Source organism: Entelurus aequoreus, linkage group LG03 (genome assembly GCF_033978785.1).
Source record: "Entelurus aequoreus isolate RoL-2023_Sb linkage group LG03, RoL_Eaeq_v1.1, whole genome shotgun sequence".
Taxonomy (NCBI): Eukaryota; Metazoa; Chordata; class Actinopteri; order Syngnathiformes; family Syngnathidae; genus Entelurus; species Entelurus aequoreus.
In genome coordinates, this window is record NC_084733.1 from 53715140 (window position 1) to 53736813 (window position 21674).

The following is a 21674-nucleotide window of genomic DNA, read 5'->3' on the forward strand; positions in this document are numbered from 1 at the left end:
ACAGAGACTCTAACCACGAGGACTTTTGACTTCGATACACAGACGCCTGTAGAGAACTGGGACAACACAGACTCTTACCACGATTACTTTGATTTGGATGACAAAGACGCAGACGTGCTACCGTGAGTATGCAGCTTTGGCTTCCAAACATTTGATCGCTTGACCGTACGTGCGCGTCACGTACGTAACTTTGTTTAAATATATAAGCTTTATGAACCTTGGGTTAGGTGAACGGTCTTTTGGGCTGAGTGATTGTGTGTGTTGATCAGGTGTTTGAATTGTATTGGCGTGTTCTATGGAGCTAGGAGCTAGCAGAGGAGCTAGGAGCTAGCATAACAAACACGTAGGTGTTTTTATGCAGGATTCATTTGTGGCATATTAAATATAAGCATGGTTGTGTTGTGGCTAATAGAGTATATATATGTCTTGTGTTTATTTACTGTTTTAGTCATTCCCAGCTGAATATCAGGTACCGTGAGTAGCAGCTGCGCTTCCAAACATTTGATCGCTTGCCAGTACGTGCGCGTCACGTACGTTACTTTGTTTAAATATATAAGCTTTATGAACCTTGGGTTAGGTGAACGGTCTTTTGGGCTGAGTGATTGTGTGTGTTGTGCAGGTGTTTGAATTGGATTGGCGGCTTATTTGGAGCTAGGAGCTAGGAGCTAGCATAGGAGCTAGGAGCTAGCATAACAAACACTGAGGTGTTTTTATGCAGGATTAATTTGTGGCATATTAAATATAAGCGTGGTTGTGTTGTGGCTAATAGAGTATATATATGTCTTGTGTTTATTTACTGTTGTAGTCATTCCCAGCTGAATATCAGGTCACCCCCGGCTCTCACAGCATCTTCCCTATCTGAATAGCTTCCACTCCCCACTAGTCCTTCACTTCCACTTTACTCATCCACAAATCTTTCATCCTCGCTCAAATTAATGGGGAAATTGTCGCTTTCTCGGTCCGAATCTCTCTCACTTCACGCGGCCATCATTGTAAACAATAGGGAACTTTGCGTATATGTTCAATTGACTACGTCACGCTACTTCCGGTAGGGGCAAGCCTTTTTTTTTATCAGATACCAAAAGTTGCGATCTTTATCGTCGTTGTTCTATACTAAATCCTTTCAGCAAAAATATGGCAATATCGCGAAATGATCAAGTATGACACATAGAATAGATCTGCTATCCCCGTTTAAATAAAAAAAATTCATTTCAGTAGGCCTTTAAAGGGAAACTGCACTTTTTAAAAAATGTTGCCTATCGTTCACAATCATTATGAAAGACATGACGACGGATGTATTTTTTATTTTTTTAAATGCATTCTGAATAGTAAATAAATGGGATCAAAAGTCTGCTTACAATGGAGCCTAAGGGATCCACTCTATTCTGCCTATAAAGGCCTCATAAACCATCCAAACATGTCCATTAAGGTTTTATATAAATGGTGTAAGTATATATGTAGTGTAGTAACAGGCACATTTATAATAACATTTAATATTTACGTATTTTGCAGATTTTAATTAAGGATTTATGCTGCCGGTTTCATTTTGCATTAATTTCAAAAATGCAACCCAAAGTGAATTTTTTTTCCAACAACATTACTGATTATTACTCACTGCAGACTTTATGAGAGCCAACAAACATTATAAAACATCACCTACTGTATAGGGTCTGCTGTCATTAGGATGCCGACTGCTAGGATGTTCATATATTCCCATGTAGATGAAGAATGACTCATAATCCTCGTGAAGAAAAGGGAGGTGGAATCAATTGTCTTTTCGTGTTGTTCTTGCCATTCTAGGGCTTAAATTGGCTGTCAAAATGTACCAATTTGTCGGAATACGTCCTCGCCCTTCTCCTATCCAGGTGAGAGGCATGATTTATGATCTAGAATAAAGTTTGACAACCAAGGAAACGTGGAAGCGGCTCATCTGTTGATTATGTCAACATTGGCACACAAGCTCGTAAACAGTTTGTCTTTGCGCTTTTACATAACAATATCACTAATACTTGGTAAATATTCAAGTCACGAAATGTTAATGGAGTATTGTTGACGCTTTTTGGGAGGTTATTTATTGGGTATTATGGGTGGAATAGAGGACCTCCCATTGGCTTTGCTGTAAGCAGACTTTTGACGTTTATTTACGAGTTACAATGCAAAAAAATATATACATCTGTCGTCATGTCTTTTATCATGAAAAAGTGCAGTTTCCCTTTAAGAAACAGTTCACAATACAAAGAAGTAGAATCATTTTGAAAATACTGATAATCTCATTCATCTCACTATATGAAATACAACTTACTTCACTATTTATTAATAATTTATGTATTTTTTTTTTCAGAATTGTATTATTTATGGGGTATATTGTGAACTAATTGACAACAGGAAGTGAACAAAAGTCCTAGCAATTACTATGAAATAAAAACGGTAGGATTAAATAAACTCTGTTGAAAAGAGCAACTGGAAATTGTAATGTATTATGTTATAACTGTATGCATGTTTGAAATAAACTCAGACCATAAACCACTCAAACCATTGCACTGTACATCTAATTGCAAACACAATAAAGGTATTTTGTTAATTTTCCATATAGTTCTGATACTTTTTAAAGTAAGAAAGCCGTTTGGCTGTTTCAATCTTATTTATTATTTTCTTTCTGTGTACTTATTTTCTATTTGTGTGTTATATTGTGTGCACTTTGAGTTTGAAATAAATATTTAATTAATTTAAATCAGAAAATTGTAAGGAGACAATGGTACACTACGTTACGTCAAACAAACAAATTAAAAATCGCTTTCCTGTCTACATGAATGTACAATGACTAAAAATGGAAACAATGCGTGACCTTGCAGTCCGACAATATTATTTAAAACTTTTTGTGTCGACCAAAGGCAATGAATATTTGTATTTGTATACGATAAAAAAATATCTATGTTGCTCTGTGGATAGCCTTAATCAGTGAAATATTAGAGGTACGTAACTGACCGGTCCAGTTCGCAGTAGATTGGTAGGATGGCTGTGTGGCACAGGAAGGAGAAGGCCATGGTGGGGATGGCATAGGCACTCTGAAACACAAAGTAGTGTTGCTTTTAGCACATTATCAGCTCACATTCTTACACATATACTGTATCAGGGGGCCAGTAGATGGAGGTAAGGTGTGTGTTGATACAACAATGTAGGCTAATAGTATCAAGAGGAAATTTAGTTGTTTATAAAAATAAATACATGTGTGTCATAATAGCTAGGTTTAAAAAGGTTATTTTCACAGCTGAAAGCATGCACTTTAAGAGCTTTGTGAGTGTCAGCTACAGTAACACACAGTCTATCCTTCAAAAATGAAAGGGTGACTTGTCATCAGTGCCTACAAACTGCATCGGACTCACTTTTTACAATTTCTCGGCCACCTCGCTTTGTTTTTCATGTGTGTGTGTCGGTGTGTGCGTGCGTGTTTGTGCAGCAGGGAAGGGTCGTTTCATGTACGTACGCGACTGGAGATGACAAAGAGTTTGGGTGTGCAATCTGAGTTGGAGAAATTTGACACCTGGATAAACAGGGAGAGAAGAGGGAGTGTGTTATGCCTGAAAAATGAGATGACATGCAGCAAATAGGAAGGATAAGGGCGAGGTAAAAATCCAAATTCCACCGCTTAGCGTTTTGGGGCTGAAAGGCAAACATTCCTCTCAGTTAAGCCATGCCAGGTCTGGAGTCATAGTATCGTTTGTATAATAAGAGGTCAGAGGTCACTTCCAGGTTGAGGAAATGTAAGGGGGACAAAAGGGGGGCACCTGAACTTCCTCCCCATTAGGTAGGAGTCAATCCACCATGCTCTCTGGTCCTTATCAAGTTCGTCTAGCCTAGACAGCCATGGTCACACTCATCTGATAAAGGAAGCTGTTATTACCTGAAATACACCTAGACATTTGGTCACGTTTTGTGGCAGTGGGCAGGGGATTGACCATTTCTTGACCACGACCTGAGAAGGAGACAACGTATCAAGCAAAAAAAAAACAACAAGACAGAGGATGTATACTAAAAATTATACAAACAAACTTACCACAATGACAAAGTACAGCATGAAGAAGAAGGCCAGGCTGCTGGTGTAGCCCAGAAAACCTAAAAGGAGACATATCTGCTGACCCATCTACAGTATATGCCTTTTAAGGATGATTTGTTTACTTTGCATACCAATTTTTGGCAATATTGCAAGAGGAAGGATGACACATAGTGTGATGAGGATCAGCAGCACTCTGCCATCTTGATACCATGTCTCTCTAGAAAAGAAAAACAGACATTAGAAGACAACTGATAAATACAACGTGCGGAGTTCCCCAGGGTTCGTTCTTGGCCCTGCACTCTTTAGTATTTAAATGCTGCCGCTAGGTGACATCATACGCAAATACGGTGTTAGCTTTCACTGTTATGCTGATGACACCCAACTCTACATGCCCCTAAAGCTGACCAACACGCCGGATTGTAGTCAGCTGGAGGCGTGTCTTAATGAAATTAAACAATGTATGTCCGCTAACTTTTTGCAACTCAACGCCAAGAAAACGGAAATGCTGATTATCGGTCCTGCTAGACACCGACATTTATTTAATAATACCACCTTAACATTTGACAACCAAACAATTACACAAGGCGACTCGGTAAAGAATCTGGGTATTATTTTTGACCCAACTCTTTCGTTTGAGTCACACATTAAGAGTGTTACTAAAACGGCCTTCTTTCATCTCCGTAATATTGCTAAAATTCGTTCCATTTTGTCCACTAGCGACGCTGAGATCATTATTCATGCGTTCGTTACGTCTCGTCTCAATTACTGTAACGTATTATTTTCGGGTCTCCCTATGTCTAGCATTAAAAGATTACAGTTGGTACAAAATGCGGCTGCTAGACTTTTGACAAGAACAAGAAAGTTTGATCATAGTACGCCTATACTGGCTCACCTGCACTGGCTTCCTGTGCACTTAAGATGTGACTTTAAGGTTTTACTACTTACGTATAAAATACTACACGGTCTAGCTCCAGCCTATCTTGCCGATTGTATTGTACCATATGTCCCGGCAATAAATCTGCGTTCAAAGAACTCCGGCTTATTAGTGATTCCCAGAGCCCAAAAAAAGTCTGCGGGCTATAGAGCGTTTTCTATTCGGGCTCCAGTACTATGGAATGCCCTCCCAGTAACAGTTAGAGATGCTACCTTAGTAGAAGCATTTAAGTCCCATCTTAAAACTCATTTGTATACTCTAGCCTTTAAATAGACACCCTTTTTAGACCAGTTGATCTGCCGTTTCTTTTCTTTTCTCCTCTGCCCCCCTCTCCCTTGTGGAGGGGGAGACACACAGGTCCGGTGGCAATGGATGAAGTGCTGGCTGTACAGAGTCGGGACCCGGGGTGGACCGCTCGCCTGTGCATCGGTTGGGGACATCTCTGCGCTGCTGACCCGTCTCCGCTCGGGATGGTTTCCTGCTGGCCCCACTATGGACTGGACTCTCACTATTATGTTAGATCCACTATGGACTGGACTTTCACTAATATGTTAGATCCACTATGGACTGGACTTTCACAATACTATGTCCATTGATCCATTGATTTCGGTATCCCCTAGAGGGGATGCGGTCCTCTCCAAGGTTTCTCATAGTCTTTCACATCGACATCCTACTGGGGTAAGTTTTCCTTGCCCTTATGTGGGCTCTGTACCGAGGATGTCGTTGTGGCTGTGCAGCCCTTTGAGACACTTGTGATTTAGGGCTATATAAAAAAAAACATTGATTGATTGATGAAATGCACACAGCTGATTGAAATGAAAATGAAAACACGCAAATTCATGATTAATTGTTAGTGCCATTGGTGTGTCCTGTACATATTTATTGCCCACTTTATTATTATATAATTTTTATGTTACTTATTTTTATATTTAGACCATTTTGCACAGTATACTTTAAACTTTCACATTTGCATTTATTTTTAAAATTCCTTTAAAAATGTAGTCCAAGGGGTTTGTGATGAAAATGAATTTTCATTGTGCTTGTGCAATGACAAAGTTCCTTCCAAAGTAAAAGAATTTTAGGTTCAATCCATCCATTTACTACCGCTTGTCCCACTCGGGGTTGCGAGGGGGCTGAAAACAATCCCAGCCTCACTCGTGATTAGGCAAAAATGAGTGCACTACTTAGCTGCAATCAGCAGAGGCGGTATTGATTTAGTCTCAACCAGAGTTGTATATAGAGAGAGTATGGACGTGTGCGGCTCTGCCCAAAAGCATGCAATCAATTCGTTCTCGCGTTAGTTTTTCTGACAAAATAAACCAAAATGATAATCTGTTTTGTCAAAGTAGTATATATAATAATAATTTTAGGGCATTTTTGGGCCGTTTGTGATGCACTCCACTGCTATATTCATGTATTGCTTAGTGACCAGCGGCTCTCTAACACGCTGCCGCCGGCGAATTGTACATCAGAAAAAACACAAGGACCAAAAATAAAAATACTACACTCATTTTGACAAAATCCTCATTAGCTTTGGACCAACAATTACAGAGAAATTATGACTTTTGTGAGAAGTCAACTGTGGTGTCTGCCTCTAGTGTATTGTTTGTAATCATAATAATGCAATCTCCTGCCAATGAGACAGATGAGTAGGCAGACAAATCATTTGCCAAGGTGGGTCTTCATGGCTCGTTTTGACGTAAAGAAGGTCAAAATAGGCCCATCACTTAGCCTGTTACACGACTATAACCACTGCGCTATACATACCCGTGCTTTTACGTTTTTGAATATTTTTCATAGGTTTTGCTGTGGTGAGTCATGGCTTCCTGATTTCATTATCACCATATTAACTTGAATATTGAACTAATTCTGCTTTTTACTACAATATTTATCAGTTTAGTTTGGATTATTAGTGACACATGCAGAAAAGTTGCAATTTTAAAGCAACATTTTGTCAGGCAAAGTGTATTAATCAGTTCCTGAGAGTGCGATTAACCACGTTTCCCATGTGTATTGAATGATTTGAATATTTCTAAAGCTAACTACACATTTTGCTAGCATTAACATACACCTAATAAAAGGAGCATATTGATCTTACCATCATATTTCTGCATGATAACTATCATATAGTTATCATGCATACGCAGTCGTTTTGCATTAGGTATTACTGTAAATGGTTAGTTTTAAAGTAACCCACATATAAAGGGACATACAAAAGAGCCCTAACATGAGGGTGTGAGGTATTTGCGAGCGGCAATATTCATTGAGATAAGGCATCGGAGCAATTACCATGGAAACTGGACTCAGATGGGACATGGAAACCCAACCCCCCTTGTGAAAAGAATATCAGACTTTGTGGAGAAGGAGAAGACAGACATTTTGCAAGGAGCCAGAGGTGGCAGGATGTCTCCCTTTCCCTACTTGTGGCCATGAGGGAATTTGTATGTATTTGTTTCTCCTCCCTTCAGTATGTATACTTGCTTACCTCGCACAAGAAATGGTTGTTATTGGCTCTCTAGCCTTCCCATGCGAACATTCACTTCTCATATTTTCTTCCTTTCAGGTATGCAATTGCTTCCCGCATTTTTTTGCGAGTGGCACATCTCTATGCCTCACGACAGGGCATGTTTACAGCAAACACTTGGCAAACACTCTTTAATTAAAATAAATGTATAATGAGGAAGTGAAATGAAGGAGGAGTTGCAATGCTAATTTTAAATTGGTGATTAAAGAAACTGAGTCATCTAAACAATTAACATACAGCTATGAAATATGACATCTTTTTTTAATACAATCTAACAGGTGTTATTTCACTGACAGTGAAAATATGACTTTTATTATGACAAATACTAAAATAAGCTCTTGAAAAATGGATTATCTATATATTGGGTGGGGGTTGTCTTATATTTGGATCAATATGGTCAATTATGCTTTAGATACAAAATAGCCACTAGAAAATGGCATCCTTATACAATTCACCAGAGATCATCATATGATGCATACGATACCAGTGCACCCGCACAAACGTCTCTCAACCTCTAAAAAAAAATAAGCGGGGCATGCGTTACTCAAGGCTATAAAACATTATTCAGAAAAAACGTGGTCACGAAATGTCAGGGACAGCAGGGATGTTTTTAAAGTTCCTTAAAATGAGACGCGTCTGGAAATTTGTCTCCATTTTATGCTCAAATACAGAGCGACAGTCCCCTCATGTGGTACCCATTAAAGGCTTTAGCTCTCACAAACCATAACAATTATGTAATTCACATTCAAACGTTGCATCGCTCCATTAAACCATGTATTGTTTTGTTTCGTTTTTTTTTTTTTTTTAATTTTAATTTTTTTACAAAGAGAGGGGGGAATAATATTTGCTTTCATCGTGATTGAGCCAGGCCAGGTGTTGAAGGTTACACATGTGGAAGGCAGGTCGGCTCCGCTGTGGGTCGAGGTCAGACAGGAGGAGTGGTGCCTGGCGTGGCGACCGCAGCATGGGGCCAGGGTGCCCGGCTCCGGCACTATTTATGGGGATCCCAAAGTCGGCAGCACCTGTTCTGACCACATCAACACTCAGTGACCCCTATATGGCAGTTTCACTGCAGCTACAGAGTCAGCATGGGATGCTGATGGATTTATCTTTGCATCTTCACGTATCCTGCCCAGTAACTCAATTTCACGCAGGCTATTTCTTAAATTTACGTGACGTCATGTCCGGCTCCGTTTGGCTAATTAAATTTGTGTGGTTGGTCAAACCAGCGTCTGTTTTCAATGGATACTCTGCGACATTTTACTTTTCTGAAGAAAAAATGCCCTACGCTTTCGTTGTTTTCGGCTGTACAAACCGTTCAAATCGCGAAAAGGATAAGCAGTTCTTCGAGAGTTCCTCGAGAGGTAATCAAGAAGAGCAGAGGAGTGCAAAATTTTACAAAAGACGACAAGAAAAGTTGCACCCACTGAGAGTCAACGAATGCACGAGTTTGCAATGATCATTTCGTTAAAGGTTTGTTTGATATACATTTAAAATTTAGTATTTCCCATTTAAGTAGGATCTTGATTTTATTTGTATTTCTTAAAAACACATTTTTGCTACGAGTGTTTTGTAAAGCCCCAACTCGGCGAGAAAGCAAATGTGAGCAAAATCTAAGAGAGTTAAGCTTTTACCAAAGGCAACAGTCATAAAGGAAGCTTTCAGCACAAACACAACGCTGAAATCTATAATGATATTTTGATAAAGACGGGGAAAAACATGCATACTCGTAAACGGCATGAGCAACATCAAGGCAACAAACATGGCTGTAGACGCGAAGTTAAATCATGAAATGCAACCTTACCCTGAGCAAAAATGACGCATATATTTTCCGGGAGAGTCTTGATCCCAATTTCCCTGACCAAAGAAGATGTAGACCTCCATTTTTTTCAAGCTTTCATCTGTTTTGTTGTGTAGAATGATGTTGGATTTTTGGCTAGTATCTGCTTTTTGCAGGAAGGTCTTGGCTCCTTGCATACTTGGATAGATCGTGCGCTGCTTGCTGTGCAACAGCCATCTTAGCTTTGTTGACCACCACGGTTTTTTTACTTGCGGGAAGAAGTCACGTGACGGAATACAAGCAATATGTCATGTTTGAATTTCTTTTTTGGCGAAAGCACCCTGCATAGTAGGGATGTTCCAATCAATGATTTATGCTGCCGGTTTCAATACCGATCATCCATAAGTGAGATCGGCTGATCCCAATACCAATCACATGTATTAACGGTCAGTTTTTCAATGTATTTATTGTGAGGGCTATTGACAGATTAACAATATCGGCACAACATTTTAACTAGTTCTTTAATTCCATCCATCCATTTTCTACCGCTTGTCCTGTTCATACAATTGCTTGATCAAAACAAACTCAACAGTACACAATAACAAAACCAACAACTATTATCTATTACTCATTGAAAACATTATCATTCCTCCTTTCATTGAAAGTAATTATTCTCTGAATGATACTCTGACAGAGACTGAAACTGGCTAAACCTGTTATGAGGAACATTAAGTGTTTCACCGCCGAGTCTGTGGACGAGTTGCGTGCTTGTTGGGAAACGACAGACTGGGAGGCAATTGGAGCGGCCACGAACAATCTGGACGAGTATACGGACACTGTGACCTCATACATACAGTTCAATGAGGGGCGCATCATTCCAACGCGCACCAGGGTTTGTTATAACAACGACAAGCCCTGGTTCACACCCAAGCTCCGACAGCTGCGCAAGAAGAAGGAGGCTGCGTGGAGAAGCGGGGACCGAAGTACATACAGAGAAGCGAAGTACCACTTCACCAGGGAAGTGGAGAAAGCTAAATCTGTGTACTCTAACCGTCTACAGGAACAGTTCCGCTCCAATGATTCTGCGGCAGTTTGGAGAGGTCTAAGGGCCCTTACGAACTATAAGCCCAAAACCCCCCAGGCCCTGAATGACCGGACTCTCGCTCAGGGCCTCAACACACATTACTGTCGTCATGAACGGCCTTCAGCTCATCAAAGCCATGCTCCCCCCACCATCAACCTCCCCACCAATGCCAGCACATCATTAAAGGAGTTAAAGGACTCAAAGGACTCCAATGACATCACAGGACTCCAAAAACACAATAAGACTGTAAAGACACTCTCCATTAAAGAAGAGGATGTACGGCGGCAGTTCTTGAAGCTGAATATGCGGAAGGCCCCCGGGCCGGATGGTGTCTCCCCCTCCACTCTCAGACACTGTGCGGACCAGCTGGCTCCTGTCTTCACTGACATTTTTAACACCTCTCTGGAGCTATGCCGCGTGCCGTCCTGCTTTAAGACCTCTACCATTGTCCCTGTCCCCAAGAAAGCACGGATCACAGGTCTAAATGACTACAGGCCGGTCGCACTGACGTCTGTGGTCATGAAGTCCTTTGAGCGCTTGGTCCTGCCCCACCTCAAGGACATCACTGCCCCCCTCCTGGACCCACTGCAGTTCGCCTACAGAGCCAACAGGTCTGTGGATGATGCAGTGCACCTGGCCCTCCACTTCATCCTGGAGCATCTGGACTCCCCAGGAACCTACGCTAGGATCCTGTTTGTGGACTTCAGCTCTGCCTTCAACACCATCCTCCCTGGACTGCTACGAGACAAGCTCTACCAGCTCAGCGTGCCCGACTCCCTCTGCAGTTGGATTAATGACTTCCTGACAGACCGAAGACAGCACGTAAGGCTGGGGAAGATTGTCTCGGACAGTCGAACCACAAACACTGGTACTCCTCAGGGCTGTGTACTCTCCCCCTGGCTCTTCTCCCTGTATACAAACTGCTGCACCTCCAGTCACCAATCCGTAAAACTGCTCAAGTTTGCGGATGACACCACCCTCATCGGGCTCATCTCGAATGGCTATGAGTCCGCCTACAGGAGAGAGGTGGACCGGCTGACGTCCTGGTGCAGCCTCAACAACCTGGAGCTGAACGCCCAGAAAACAGTGGAGATGATCATGGACTTCAGGAAAGTCACAGCCCCACCATCCCCCCTCACCCTGATTGACTCTCCCACCCCCGTTCCCATTGTGGACTCCTTCCGTTTCTTGGGCACCACCATCACCCAGGACCTCAAGTGGGAGCTGACCATCAGCTCCCTCATCAAGAAGGCCCAGCAGAGGATGTACTTCCTGCGGCAGCTGAGGAAACTTAAGGTGCCGACCGAGATGCTGGTGCAGTTTTACTCAGCCATCATAGAGTCCATCCTGACCTCCTCCATCACAGTGTGGTTCCCCGGCGCCACAGTCCAGGATAAGAATAGACTGCAACGCATCGTACGTGCTGCGGAGAAGGTGATTGGCTGCAAGCTCCCATCCCTCCAGGACTTGTTCTCCTCCAGGACCAGGAGGCGTGTGGGTCGGATCACAGCTGACTCTTCTCACCCTGGACACAAACTATTCTCCCCTCTCCCCTCAGGCAGGAGACTACGCTCCATCCAGACCCACACCTCCCGCCACCTGAACAGTTTTTTCCCCTCGGCCATCAGGCAAATGAACAAGAACTCCTAACAGCAGCTCCTTGAATTCCTTGAATCCCTTCTAAGTCTATCTGATAGCTCAGTCACAGCTCTTTTTATACCAAATATGTGTTATATGTGTTTTATGTCGCACGTTTGCACCAAGAAAAATTCCTAGTTTGTGAACCCGTTCTCAAAAAATGGCAATAAAACTATTCTGATTCTGATTCTGATTCTGAATTAACAAAAAATTAAGATTTTGAGAAAATATGGAGATAGATCTGATCACTCTAGTATATATAACTGATATTACCCTTGAGGTCTTCTTTTTTACATGTCCTGTACTGACGGTGACAATGCTGACACACCAACAGTTGTTGATATTATCCTCTCTTTCAATCAATAAATCATCAATCAATGTTTATTTATATAGCCCTAAATCACAAGTGTCTCAAAGGGCTGTACAAGCCACAACGACATCCTCGGTACAGAGCCCACATACGGGCAAGGAAAACTCACCCCAGTGGGACGTCAATGTGAATGACTATGAGAAACCTTGGAGAGGACCGCATATGTGGGTAACCCCCCCCCCCCCTAGGGGAGACCGAAAGCAATGGATGTCGAGTGGGTCTGACATAATATTGTGAAAGTCCAACACATCAGCGAGAGTCCAGTCCATAGTGGGGCCAGCAGGAACCATCCCGAGTGGAGACGAGTCAGCAGCGTAGAGATGTCCCCATCTGATGAACAGGCTAGCGGTCCACCCCGGGTTTGGAGCAGAGTAGAAAAGAAAAGAAAAGAAACGGCAGATCAACTGGTCTAAAAAGGGAGTCTATTTAAAGGCTAGAGTATACAAATGAGTTTTAAGATGAGACTTAAAGGCCTACTGAAACCCACTACTACCGACCACGCAGTCTGATAGTTTATATATCAATGATGAAATCTTAACATTATAAAACATGCCAATACGGCCGGGTTAACTTATAAAGTGACATTTTAAATTTGCCGCTAAACTTCCGGTTCGAAACGCCTCTGAGGATGACGTATGCGCGTGACGTAGACCGGCGAACACGGGTATGCCTTCCACATTGAAGCCAATACGAAAAAGCTCTGTTTTCATTTCATAATTCCACAGTATTCTGGACATCTGTGTTCGTGAATCTGTTGCAATCATGTTCATTGCATTATGGAGAAGGAAGCTGAGCAAGCAAAGAAGAAAGTTGTCGGTGCGAAATGGACGTATTTTTCGAACGTAGTCAGCGACAACAGTACACAGCCGGTGCTTCTTTGTTTACATTCCCGGAAGATGCAGTCAAGATGGAAGAACTCGGATAACAGAGACTCTAACCAGGAGGACTTTTGACTTCGATACACAGACGCCTGTAGAGAACTGGGACAACACAGACTCTTACGAGGATTACTTTGATTTGGATGACAAAGACGCAGACGTGCTACTGTGAGTATGCAGCTTTGGCTTCTAAACATTTGATCGCTTGACCGTATGTGCGCAACTTTTTTTTGCGTATGTACGTAACTTTTTAAAAATATATAAGCTTTATGAACCTTGGGTTAGGTGAACGGTCTTTTGGGCTGAGTGATTGTGTGTGTTGATCAGGTGTTTGAATTGTATTGGCGTGTTCTATGGAGCTAGGAGCTAGCAGAGGAGCTAGGAGCTAGTGTAACAAACACGCAGGTGTTTTTATACAGGATTAATTTGTGGCATATTAAATATAAGCCTGGTTGTGTTGTGGCTAATAGAGTATATATATGTCTTGTGTTTATTTACTGTTGTAGTCATTCCCAGCTGAATATCAGGTACCGTGAGTATGCAGCCTTGGCTGCTAAACATTTGACAGCTTGACCGTATGTGCGCGTCACGTACGCAACTTTTTAAAAATATATAAGCTTTATGAACCTTGGGTTAGGTGAACGGTCTTTTGGGCTGAGTGATTGTGTGTGTTGATCAGGTGTTTGAATTGTATTGGCGTGTTCTATGGAGCTAGGAGCTAGCAGAGGAGCTAGGAGCTAGCGTAACAAACACGCAGGTGTTTTTATGCAGGATTAATTTGTGGCATATTAAATATAAGCCTGGTTGTGTTGTGGCTAATAGAGTATATATATGTCTTGTGTTTATTTACTGTTGTAGTCATTCCCAGCTGAATATCAGGTACCGTGAGTATGCAGCCTTGGCTGCTAAACATTTGACAGCTTGACCGTATGTGCGCGTCACATACGTAACTTTTTAAAAATATATAAGCTTTATGAACCTTGGGTTAGGTGAACGGTCTTTTGGGCTGAGTGATTGTGTGTGTTGATCAGGTGTTTGAATTGTATTGGCGTGTTCTATGGAGCTAGGAGCTAGCAGAGGAGCTAGGAGCTAGCGTAACAAACACGCAGGTGTTTTTATGCAGGATTAATTTGTGGCATATTAAATATAAGCCTGGTTGTGTTGTGGCTAATAGAGTATATATATGTCTTGTGTTTATTTACTGTTGTAGTCATTCCCAGCTGAATATCAGGTCACCCCCGCCTCTCACAGCATCTTCCCTATCTGAATAGCTTCAACTCCCCACTAGTCCTTCACTTGCACTTTACTCATCCACACATCTTTCATCCTCGCTCAAATTAATGGGGAAATTGTCGCTTTCTCGGTCCGAATCTCTCTCACTTCATGCGGCCATCATTGTAAACAATAGGGAACTTTGCGTATATGTTCAACTGACTACGTCACGCTACTTCCGGTAGGGGCAAGCCTTTTTTTTTATCAGATACCAAAAGTTGCAATCTTTATCGTCGTTGTTCTATACTAAATCCTTTCAGCAAAAATATGGCAATATCGCGAAATGATCAAGTATGACACATAGAATAGATCTGCTATCCCCGTTTAAATAAAAAAAATTCATTTCAGTAGGCCTTTAAATGCTTCTACTGAGGTAGCATCTCCAACTTTTACCGGGAGGGCATTCCATAGTATTGGAGCCCGAATAGAAAACGCTCTATAGCCCGCAGACTTTTTTTGGGCTCTGGGAATCACTAATAAGCCGGAGTTCTTTGAACGCAGATTTCTTGCCGGGACATATGGTACAATACAATCGGCAAGATAGGCAGGAGCTTGACCGTGTAGTATTTTATACGTAAGTAGTAAAACCTTAAAGTCGCATCTTAGGTGCACAGGAAGCCAGTGCAAGTGAGCCAGTATAGGCGTAATATGATCAAACTTTCTTGTTTTTGTCAAAAGTCTAGCAGCCGCATTTTGTACCATCTGTAATCTTTTAATGGTAGACATAGGGAGGCCCGAAAATAAAACGTTACAGTAATCGAGACGAGATGTAACGAACGCATGGATAATGATCTCAGCATCGCTTGTGGACAAAATGGGACACATTTTAGCGATATTACGGAGATGAAAGAAGGCCGTTTTAGTAACACTCTTAATGTGCGACTCAAACGAGAGAGTTGGGTCGAAGATAATACCCAGATTCTTTACAGAGTCACCTTGTTTAATTGTTTGGTTGTCAAATGTTAAGGTGGTATTTTTAAATAGATGTCGGTGTTGAGCAGGACCGATAATCAGCATTTCCGTTTTCTTAGCGTTGAGTTGCAAAAAGTTAGCGGACATCCATTGTTTAATTTCATTAAGACACGGCTCCAGCTGACTACAATCCGGCGTGTTGGTCAGCTTTAGGGGCATGTAGAGTTGGGTGTCATCAGCATAACAGTGAAAGCTAACACCGTATTTGCGTATGATGTCACCTAGCGGCAGCATGTAAATACTAAAGAGTGCAGGGCCAAGAACCGAACCCTGGGGAACTCCGCACGGTACCTTAACATAGTCCGAGGTCACATTGTTATGGGAGACACACTGCATCCTGTCAGTAAGATAAGAGTTAAACCAAGACAAGGCTAAGTCTGTCATCCCAATACGCGTTTTGATACGCTCTAATAAAATATTATGATCAACAGTATTGAAAGCGGCGCTAAGATCAAGAAGCAGCAACATAGATGAAGCATCAGAATCCATCGTTAGCAATAGATCATTAGTCATTTTTGCGAGGGCTGTCTCCGTAGAGTGATTTGCCCTGAAACCGGATTGAAAAGGTTCACAGAGATTGTTAGACGCTAAGTGTTCATTTAGCTGCTGTGTTACAATTTTTTCGAGGATTTTCGAGATAAACGGAAGGTGGGACACCGGCCGGTAGTTTACCAGGAGATCAGGATCGAGGTTAGGTCTTTTGAGTAGAGGATGAATAACCGCTTTTTTGAATGCTAGGGGAACAGTGCCAGAGGAAAGTGATACGTTTATAATATTTAACACTGATGGACCTAGTAATACAAAAAGCTCCTTGATAGGTTTCCCAGGAATTGGGTCAAGTAAACATGTTGTTTGTTTTGTCCCATTTACACATTTTGACAATTCCTCCAATTTTATTTCATCAAAGAGAGAGAAACTATTTTGGAGGGCGGTATCCGTCGTATATACAGTCGTATCTGTGTTAATAGAACCCAGTTGTAGCTGAGATGCATTGTCTTTAATCTCTTTTCTAATGACTTCAATTTTCTTATTAAAGAAATTCATAAAGTCATCTGCTGAGTGGGTGGAGCTACTGGGAGAAGTCCCTTGTTGGGTTAGCGATGCTACTGTACTAAACAGAAATTTAGGATCATTTTTGTTGAGGTGGATGAGATTTGAGTAATATTTAGCTTTAGCTGAGGTAAGCATGCGTTTATAAGTTATTAAACTATCACACCATGCTTGATGGAAAACCTCAAGTTTAGTTGCACGCCATTTGCGTTCCAGCTTTCTACATGATAATTTCTGGGCTTTAGTTTCTTCTGTAAACCATGGGGTACGCCTTTTAGGGGCCCTTTTTAGCTTTAGCGGTGCTACAATATCAATGGTGTCGCGCAGGGCGTCATTAAAGTTGTTAGTGAGGTTATCAATAGAGCCCACATAATTTGGGAATGGTGCCATTACCGAAGGCAGTAGGTCAGTAAGAGTCGTCGTTGTGGCAGCATTAATGTTGCGGCTGCTATAGTAGTTATTATTATTATTATTATTAGTTTGTTGACAATGAGTCAGAACTTTGAATTTTATAAGGTAATGATCGGACATTACTTTAGTGTACGGGAGTATCGTAACTTTAGAGGTGGTGACACCCCTGACAAGCACTAGATCTATCGTATTACCGTTGCGATGCGTGGGTTCATTTATTATTTGTGTAAGACCACAGCTATCAATTATAGTCTGGAGCGCCACGCATGGAGGGTCCGATGGGGTATTCATATGGATATTAAAGTCCCCCATTATGATTATATTGTCGGCGTGCGTCACTAGATCAGCAACAAACTCTGAGAATTCACTGATGAAGTCCGAATAGGGCCCAGGGGGGCGGTAGATAACAGCCAGGTGGAGAGGCAGCAGTGTGACAAACCTCAAAGTGAGCACCTCAAACGAGTTATATTTATTATTTAGGTTAGGTGTAAGATTATAGTTTTCTTTGTATATTAGTGCGACACCCCCTCCCCTTTTAAGAGGTCGGGCAACATGTGTATTGGTATAGTTAGGAGGAGATGCCTCATTTAGCGCAATAAAATCGTCTGGTTTGAGCCAGGTCTCGGCGAGACCAACGACGTCAAGTTTGTTGTCTCTAATGACTTCATTAACTAATAGCGTTTTGGAAGATAATGATCTTATGTTTAAAAAGCCCATATTATAGGTAGTGGGCTGTTTGGAGGATTGTTTGTTGAAATTATCCGAAGTAGCAATATTAATAATGTTGCGTTTATTATGCGTATTGCACTTCAAATAGTTTCGACCATACCTAGGAATTGATACGACGGGGATATTCAGATTGTTTGCTTGATGTTGCGATAAACTGAACGCATCATAGTTAGCTACCTCAGTACAATGTATGTCTGCCTCTGACACGGTCACAAAAGAAAAAACATTATGTGAGTTGTGTTTCATTCTAAGAGAATTGCTATGTGTGCATGGATTATCCAGCCTGACGCCGGCTAGTTCTAGTTTAAATGGCTTCTTACCCGGAGACTCCACGCTTCTTTGGTTAGCTTTTCTCTTTGTTGTTAGCCCAGCTCGGCATCCCCGCTTCTGCTTCCGCTCGCACCGCCTATGTCGTCTCCATTGGCGGTCACCGCTAGCATTTGACTCCGCTGCTACAAAGGCCGCTCGATGTAGCCCACGAAGTATTCCCATGCTAGCGAGGAGGTCCACCGTACATGCATCTTTCAGTCTATAACGACCCGATCCATTCACATCCAGAATTGTCTGTCGGTCATATGTGATCACAGAGTGTTCACGCTTTGAGCCAGCCATGAAATTGACAGAAATGACGGGTGTTTTTTGCCAAATCGCTCTACACTCCCAAGAGCGTTAGCAGAGCCGCTGCACTCCCATGCGCCGCCATTTTGCACTCTTTAGACTCCTATTCATCTCTGTGTTCATTAACTGTTAATAACATGCTTACTTTCTGCTGTAACACGCTTCCATCAACACTTTAACTTTACTAAGCACGTAACACGCTTCCATCAACACTTTAACTTTACTAAGCACGTATTTTGTCTGATATTTCCAGGGCTGCCAAGCCTCACACTGTAAGTGTGAGAGTCACCCAATTTCACCCTTTCTCATGCCACACGCCACACTTGACATTTCTCACTCTTATAATTTCCCATTCACTACTCTATATTTTTTATAATAATAAACTTTTTTCCTCGCCACATTACGTAGTTCAAGTACTGATTGATTGACAGAAAGAACCAATGTAAACCGATCAGAAGCAACCAAAAGCAGGTCTCGGCATCTTTATCTTTTACACACACCTCAGGGCAGTGTTGTCAACTTGGCGACTTTCTCGCTAAATGTAGAATCTTTCCAACTCCTCTTAGTTACTTTCTTTCTAAAAAGCAACTAGTGACAAATTTAGCGACTTTTTTAAGATGTTTTGAAGACATGAAAACGCGTCCTTAACATATCAGCGGCAGCTGAGCTTTTCCTCACAGGCGGTCGGTCACCTGTCTACTATATGTCTCCTCTTGGACAGCTTGTACTAAAAACACATTTCGTTGTACTTTCAAGTGCAATGAAAATAAAGTTCCAGACACACACCCACTCTGTACAAAGCTGCCGCTGTTTCTGCCTTGGTTTACCGAGTGAAATAATGAAAACGTTTCATCACTGTCACGCTTCAAATAAAAATAAACCTGTCGTTCATGTTATGGCCAGTCAATAGATTTGGTTAGTTCATGAATATCACAAGCCTTACATTTTTGGATCAAATTTGATACTCTAACATTTAACGATTTAAAGCAAAAAAAAAAAAATACAGCTAAAGTTTAAACTAAGAATCAACCGAAGAAAATTAATTTACAGTTTTTAACATAATTTCCTTTTTTTTTTTTTTTTAACTCATTTTCATATGTCTCTCACCACGTTATTCCTCTACTACATCGTCCATTATAATCAATTCTGCAAATGAGCCAATTATGTCGTCCATCAACTTCTAGAAACTTTTATAACAGTCAATAGCTACTTTCCTTACTGAGGAGTTTGCAACACTGGAAGATGAAGAGAGATCAGAAGAGATTGAAGACAGTGAGGATGTAATTGAGAGATATAAATGGAGAACACAGGTGCAGAGGATGAGACAGAAGAGCCAGCAGAGAAAACACTGGAGATGATTTTTATTTCTAATTTCTGGGTATTTAAGACTGGCATTAGGGGGTGACAGTGCAGGGAGAGCTGTTAGAGGTGAGTACATCAGTCTTAAGGTATAAATCGACGTAAAAACAGGCCAAATCAGTGTTAAAAAAGATACAATTTATTTTAAACGCATCATGCCACCAAAGTCTCACTCTTGTCTTTTTCTGAATCTTGGCAGCCCTGTATTTTAAGTTAGCTTAGCACTTTTCTTAGCTATTAACATGCCTGCTCCTGCTTGCTCCCAGTGTGTAACATGTTTAGCCTCATCCTAATACTTGATAACGATACCTAAGCGAATCTACCTAAGCTACTTGTTTGCCATAATGGAGGTGATTATTATTAACTTAGGGGTGCAGTTCTACGCTTCGTATGGAAACGCATATTTAGATGCAAGCTTATCAGCTGAGGAACTAAAAATAAATACAGTGTCAGCCAGAGAGGCTCTGCGTTTGTGATCGGCATTAATAAGGCAATAATTGGAATTAATCGGCAAAGGCAATCATGTACTTTTTCAAGAAAAATCACCAATACTGATCGGAGGATGATTGATTGGCACATCCTTAGTACTGCGGATAGGTACCAGATCCGTTAAGTTTTTGGCACCAGGCACACATTCACGTAAAATCCTATAGTGCCATCTTACGCTACCTGGGTTGCGCATGACGTCACGCCGACTCAGCCGATTTTTAGCACTTCCGCACTTGGCAATTACTCCAGCAGCACTGAGAGCCAAACTACCTCTAGGTAATTTTAAATGCTAACATAAGTAATTGACTTTAAAAAGGCTCCAACGTAAGTAAAGTAAGGGTGCTAATTTGATGCTAATTTCTATTGGCTTTGTTATAGACATGCTAATGATTAGCATTAGTTATTCTATATGGCGATTTCAACACCTTCAAATTTCTTATTAAAAACTACAACTAAGATGCATGTTACAATTAAACAGCTGGTGTGTAATAAGTACAATACTTACATTTTTAACACTTTTTATGGTGCAACAAAATATTAGACAGCAAAGACTGAACTGACTCGTCAATACACCATAAACTACACACTATTGCAATCTAATGTCTTGGACTTGCAACTGTATTTGAGACTCAGAAAAAGGTATACTAAACCAAGATATAACAACTGGACAGCAGTTATTATTAACTAATTTTTAAATGTTGCAATACAAATTGAGATAGGCACCAGTCCCCCGCAACCCCAAGAGGGACAAGCGGTAGAAAATGGATGGATGGACAAATAATATTTATTGACACACAAAAGTACCACAAATTGGTACCGTTGAGTACCGGTATGGATTCCCAGGTATCGGGAATTGGTAACGTATTGGTTTGAATGTAAATATCCTACATCAGGGGTGGGCAATTAATTTTTACCGGGGGCCGCATGAGCAACCCGAGCACTGCTGGAGGGCCACATCGACAATATTTCAATAAAATTTTGCTCAATATTATTTTTGATGTATACCGTAAGATAAATAATAATAATAATAATAATAATAATTAATAATAATAATACTTTCATTTAACCTAACTTAACTTTATACCAAAAGCACTGCTTTGGAAATCATTTGTACCCCTTTTAGGGATCACATTTAGTTCCCCTTAAACATCCTCATGTTGCACAATGAAATGTAAGCATAGGATGAAGTGTGCATTCCTGTAACTTTCTCTAGTAACAGCATTCCATGATTAATATAAATAAATTAACATTAGTAATAAATGACAGTAAAATAAGCACACGTATGGCTGAGGAGTCATAGTGTAACTTTGTGTGGTGTTTGAGTTGTCCGACTTTTTGTGTGGCCATAAACGCACCAGTGGTTTAGTGGTATGCGTGTTGGTGACAGATGACAAGTTGGTTTTGGCCTGGTTTGTACGGTAGAAAATGACTAGTTTTTCGAGATAGAAGTGTTTTACTCATGTTTTTGGTATGGTTATGGCCGAATATAAACAGTTTTTCTCAATAAAGTAA

At 41.2% G+C, this 21674-nt stretch overlaps 1 protein-coding gene across 2 annotated transcripts in view; it reads right to left on the bottom strand.

Moving 5' to 3' along the window:
• The window catches only part of slc38a6 (solute carrier family 38 member 6), a 66295-nt gene that overhangs the window by 20742 nt on the left and 23879 nt on the right, over positions 1 to 21674 (bottom strand). For both annotated transcript variants that reach the window (XM_062042159.1, XM_062042158.1), the window contains exons 7-11: positions 4186 to 4271; positions 4055 to 4113; positions 3902 to 3973; positions 3485 to 3541; positions 2986 to 3065 (exon numbers count right to left, since the gene is read on the bottom strand). In XM_062042159.1, the coding sequence (XP_061898143.1) occupies positions 2986 to 3065; positions 3485 to 3541; positions 3902 to 3973; positions 4055 to 4113; positions 4186 to 4271 (354 nt within the window). The remainder of the gene's footprint in view (positions 1 to 2985; positions 3066 to 3484; positions 3542 to 3901; positions 3974 to 4054; positions 4114 to 4185; positions 4272 to 21674) is intronic.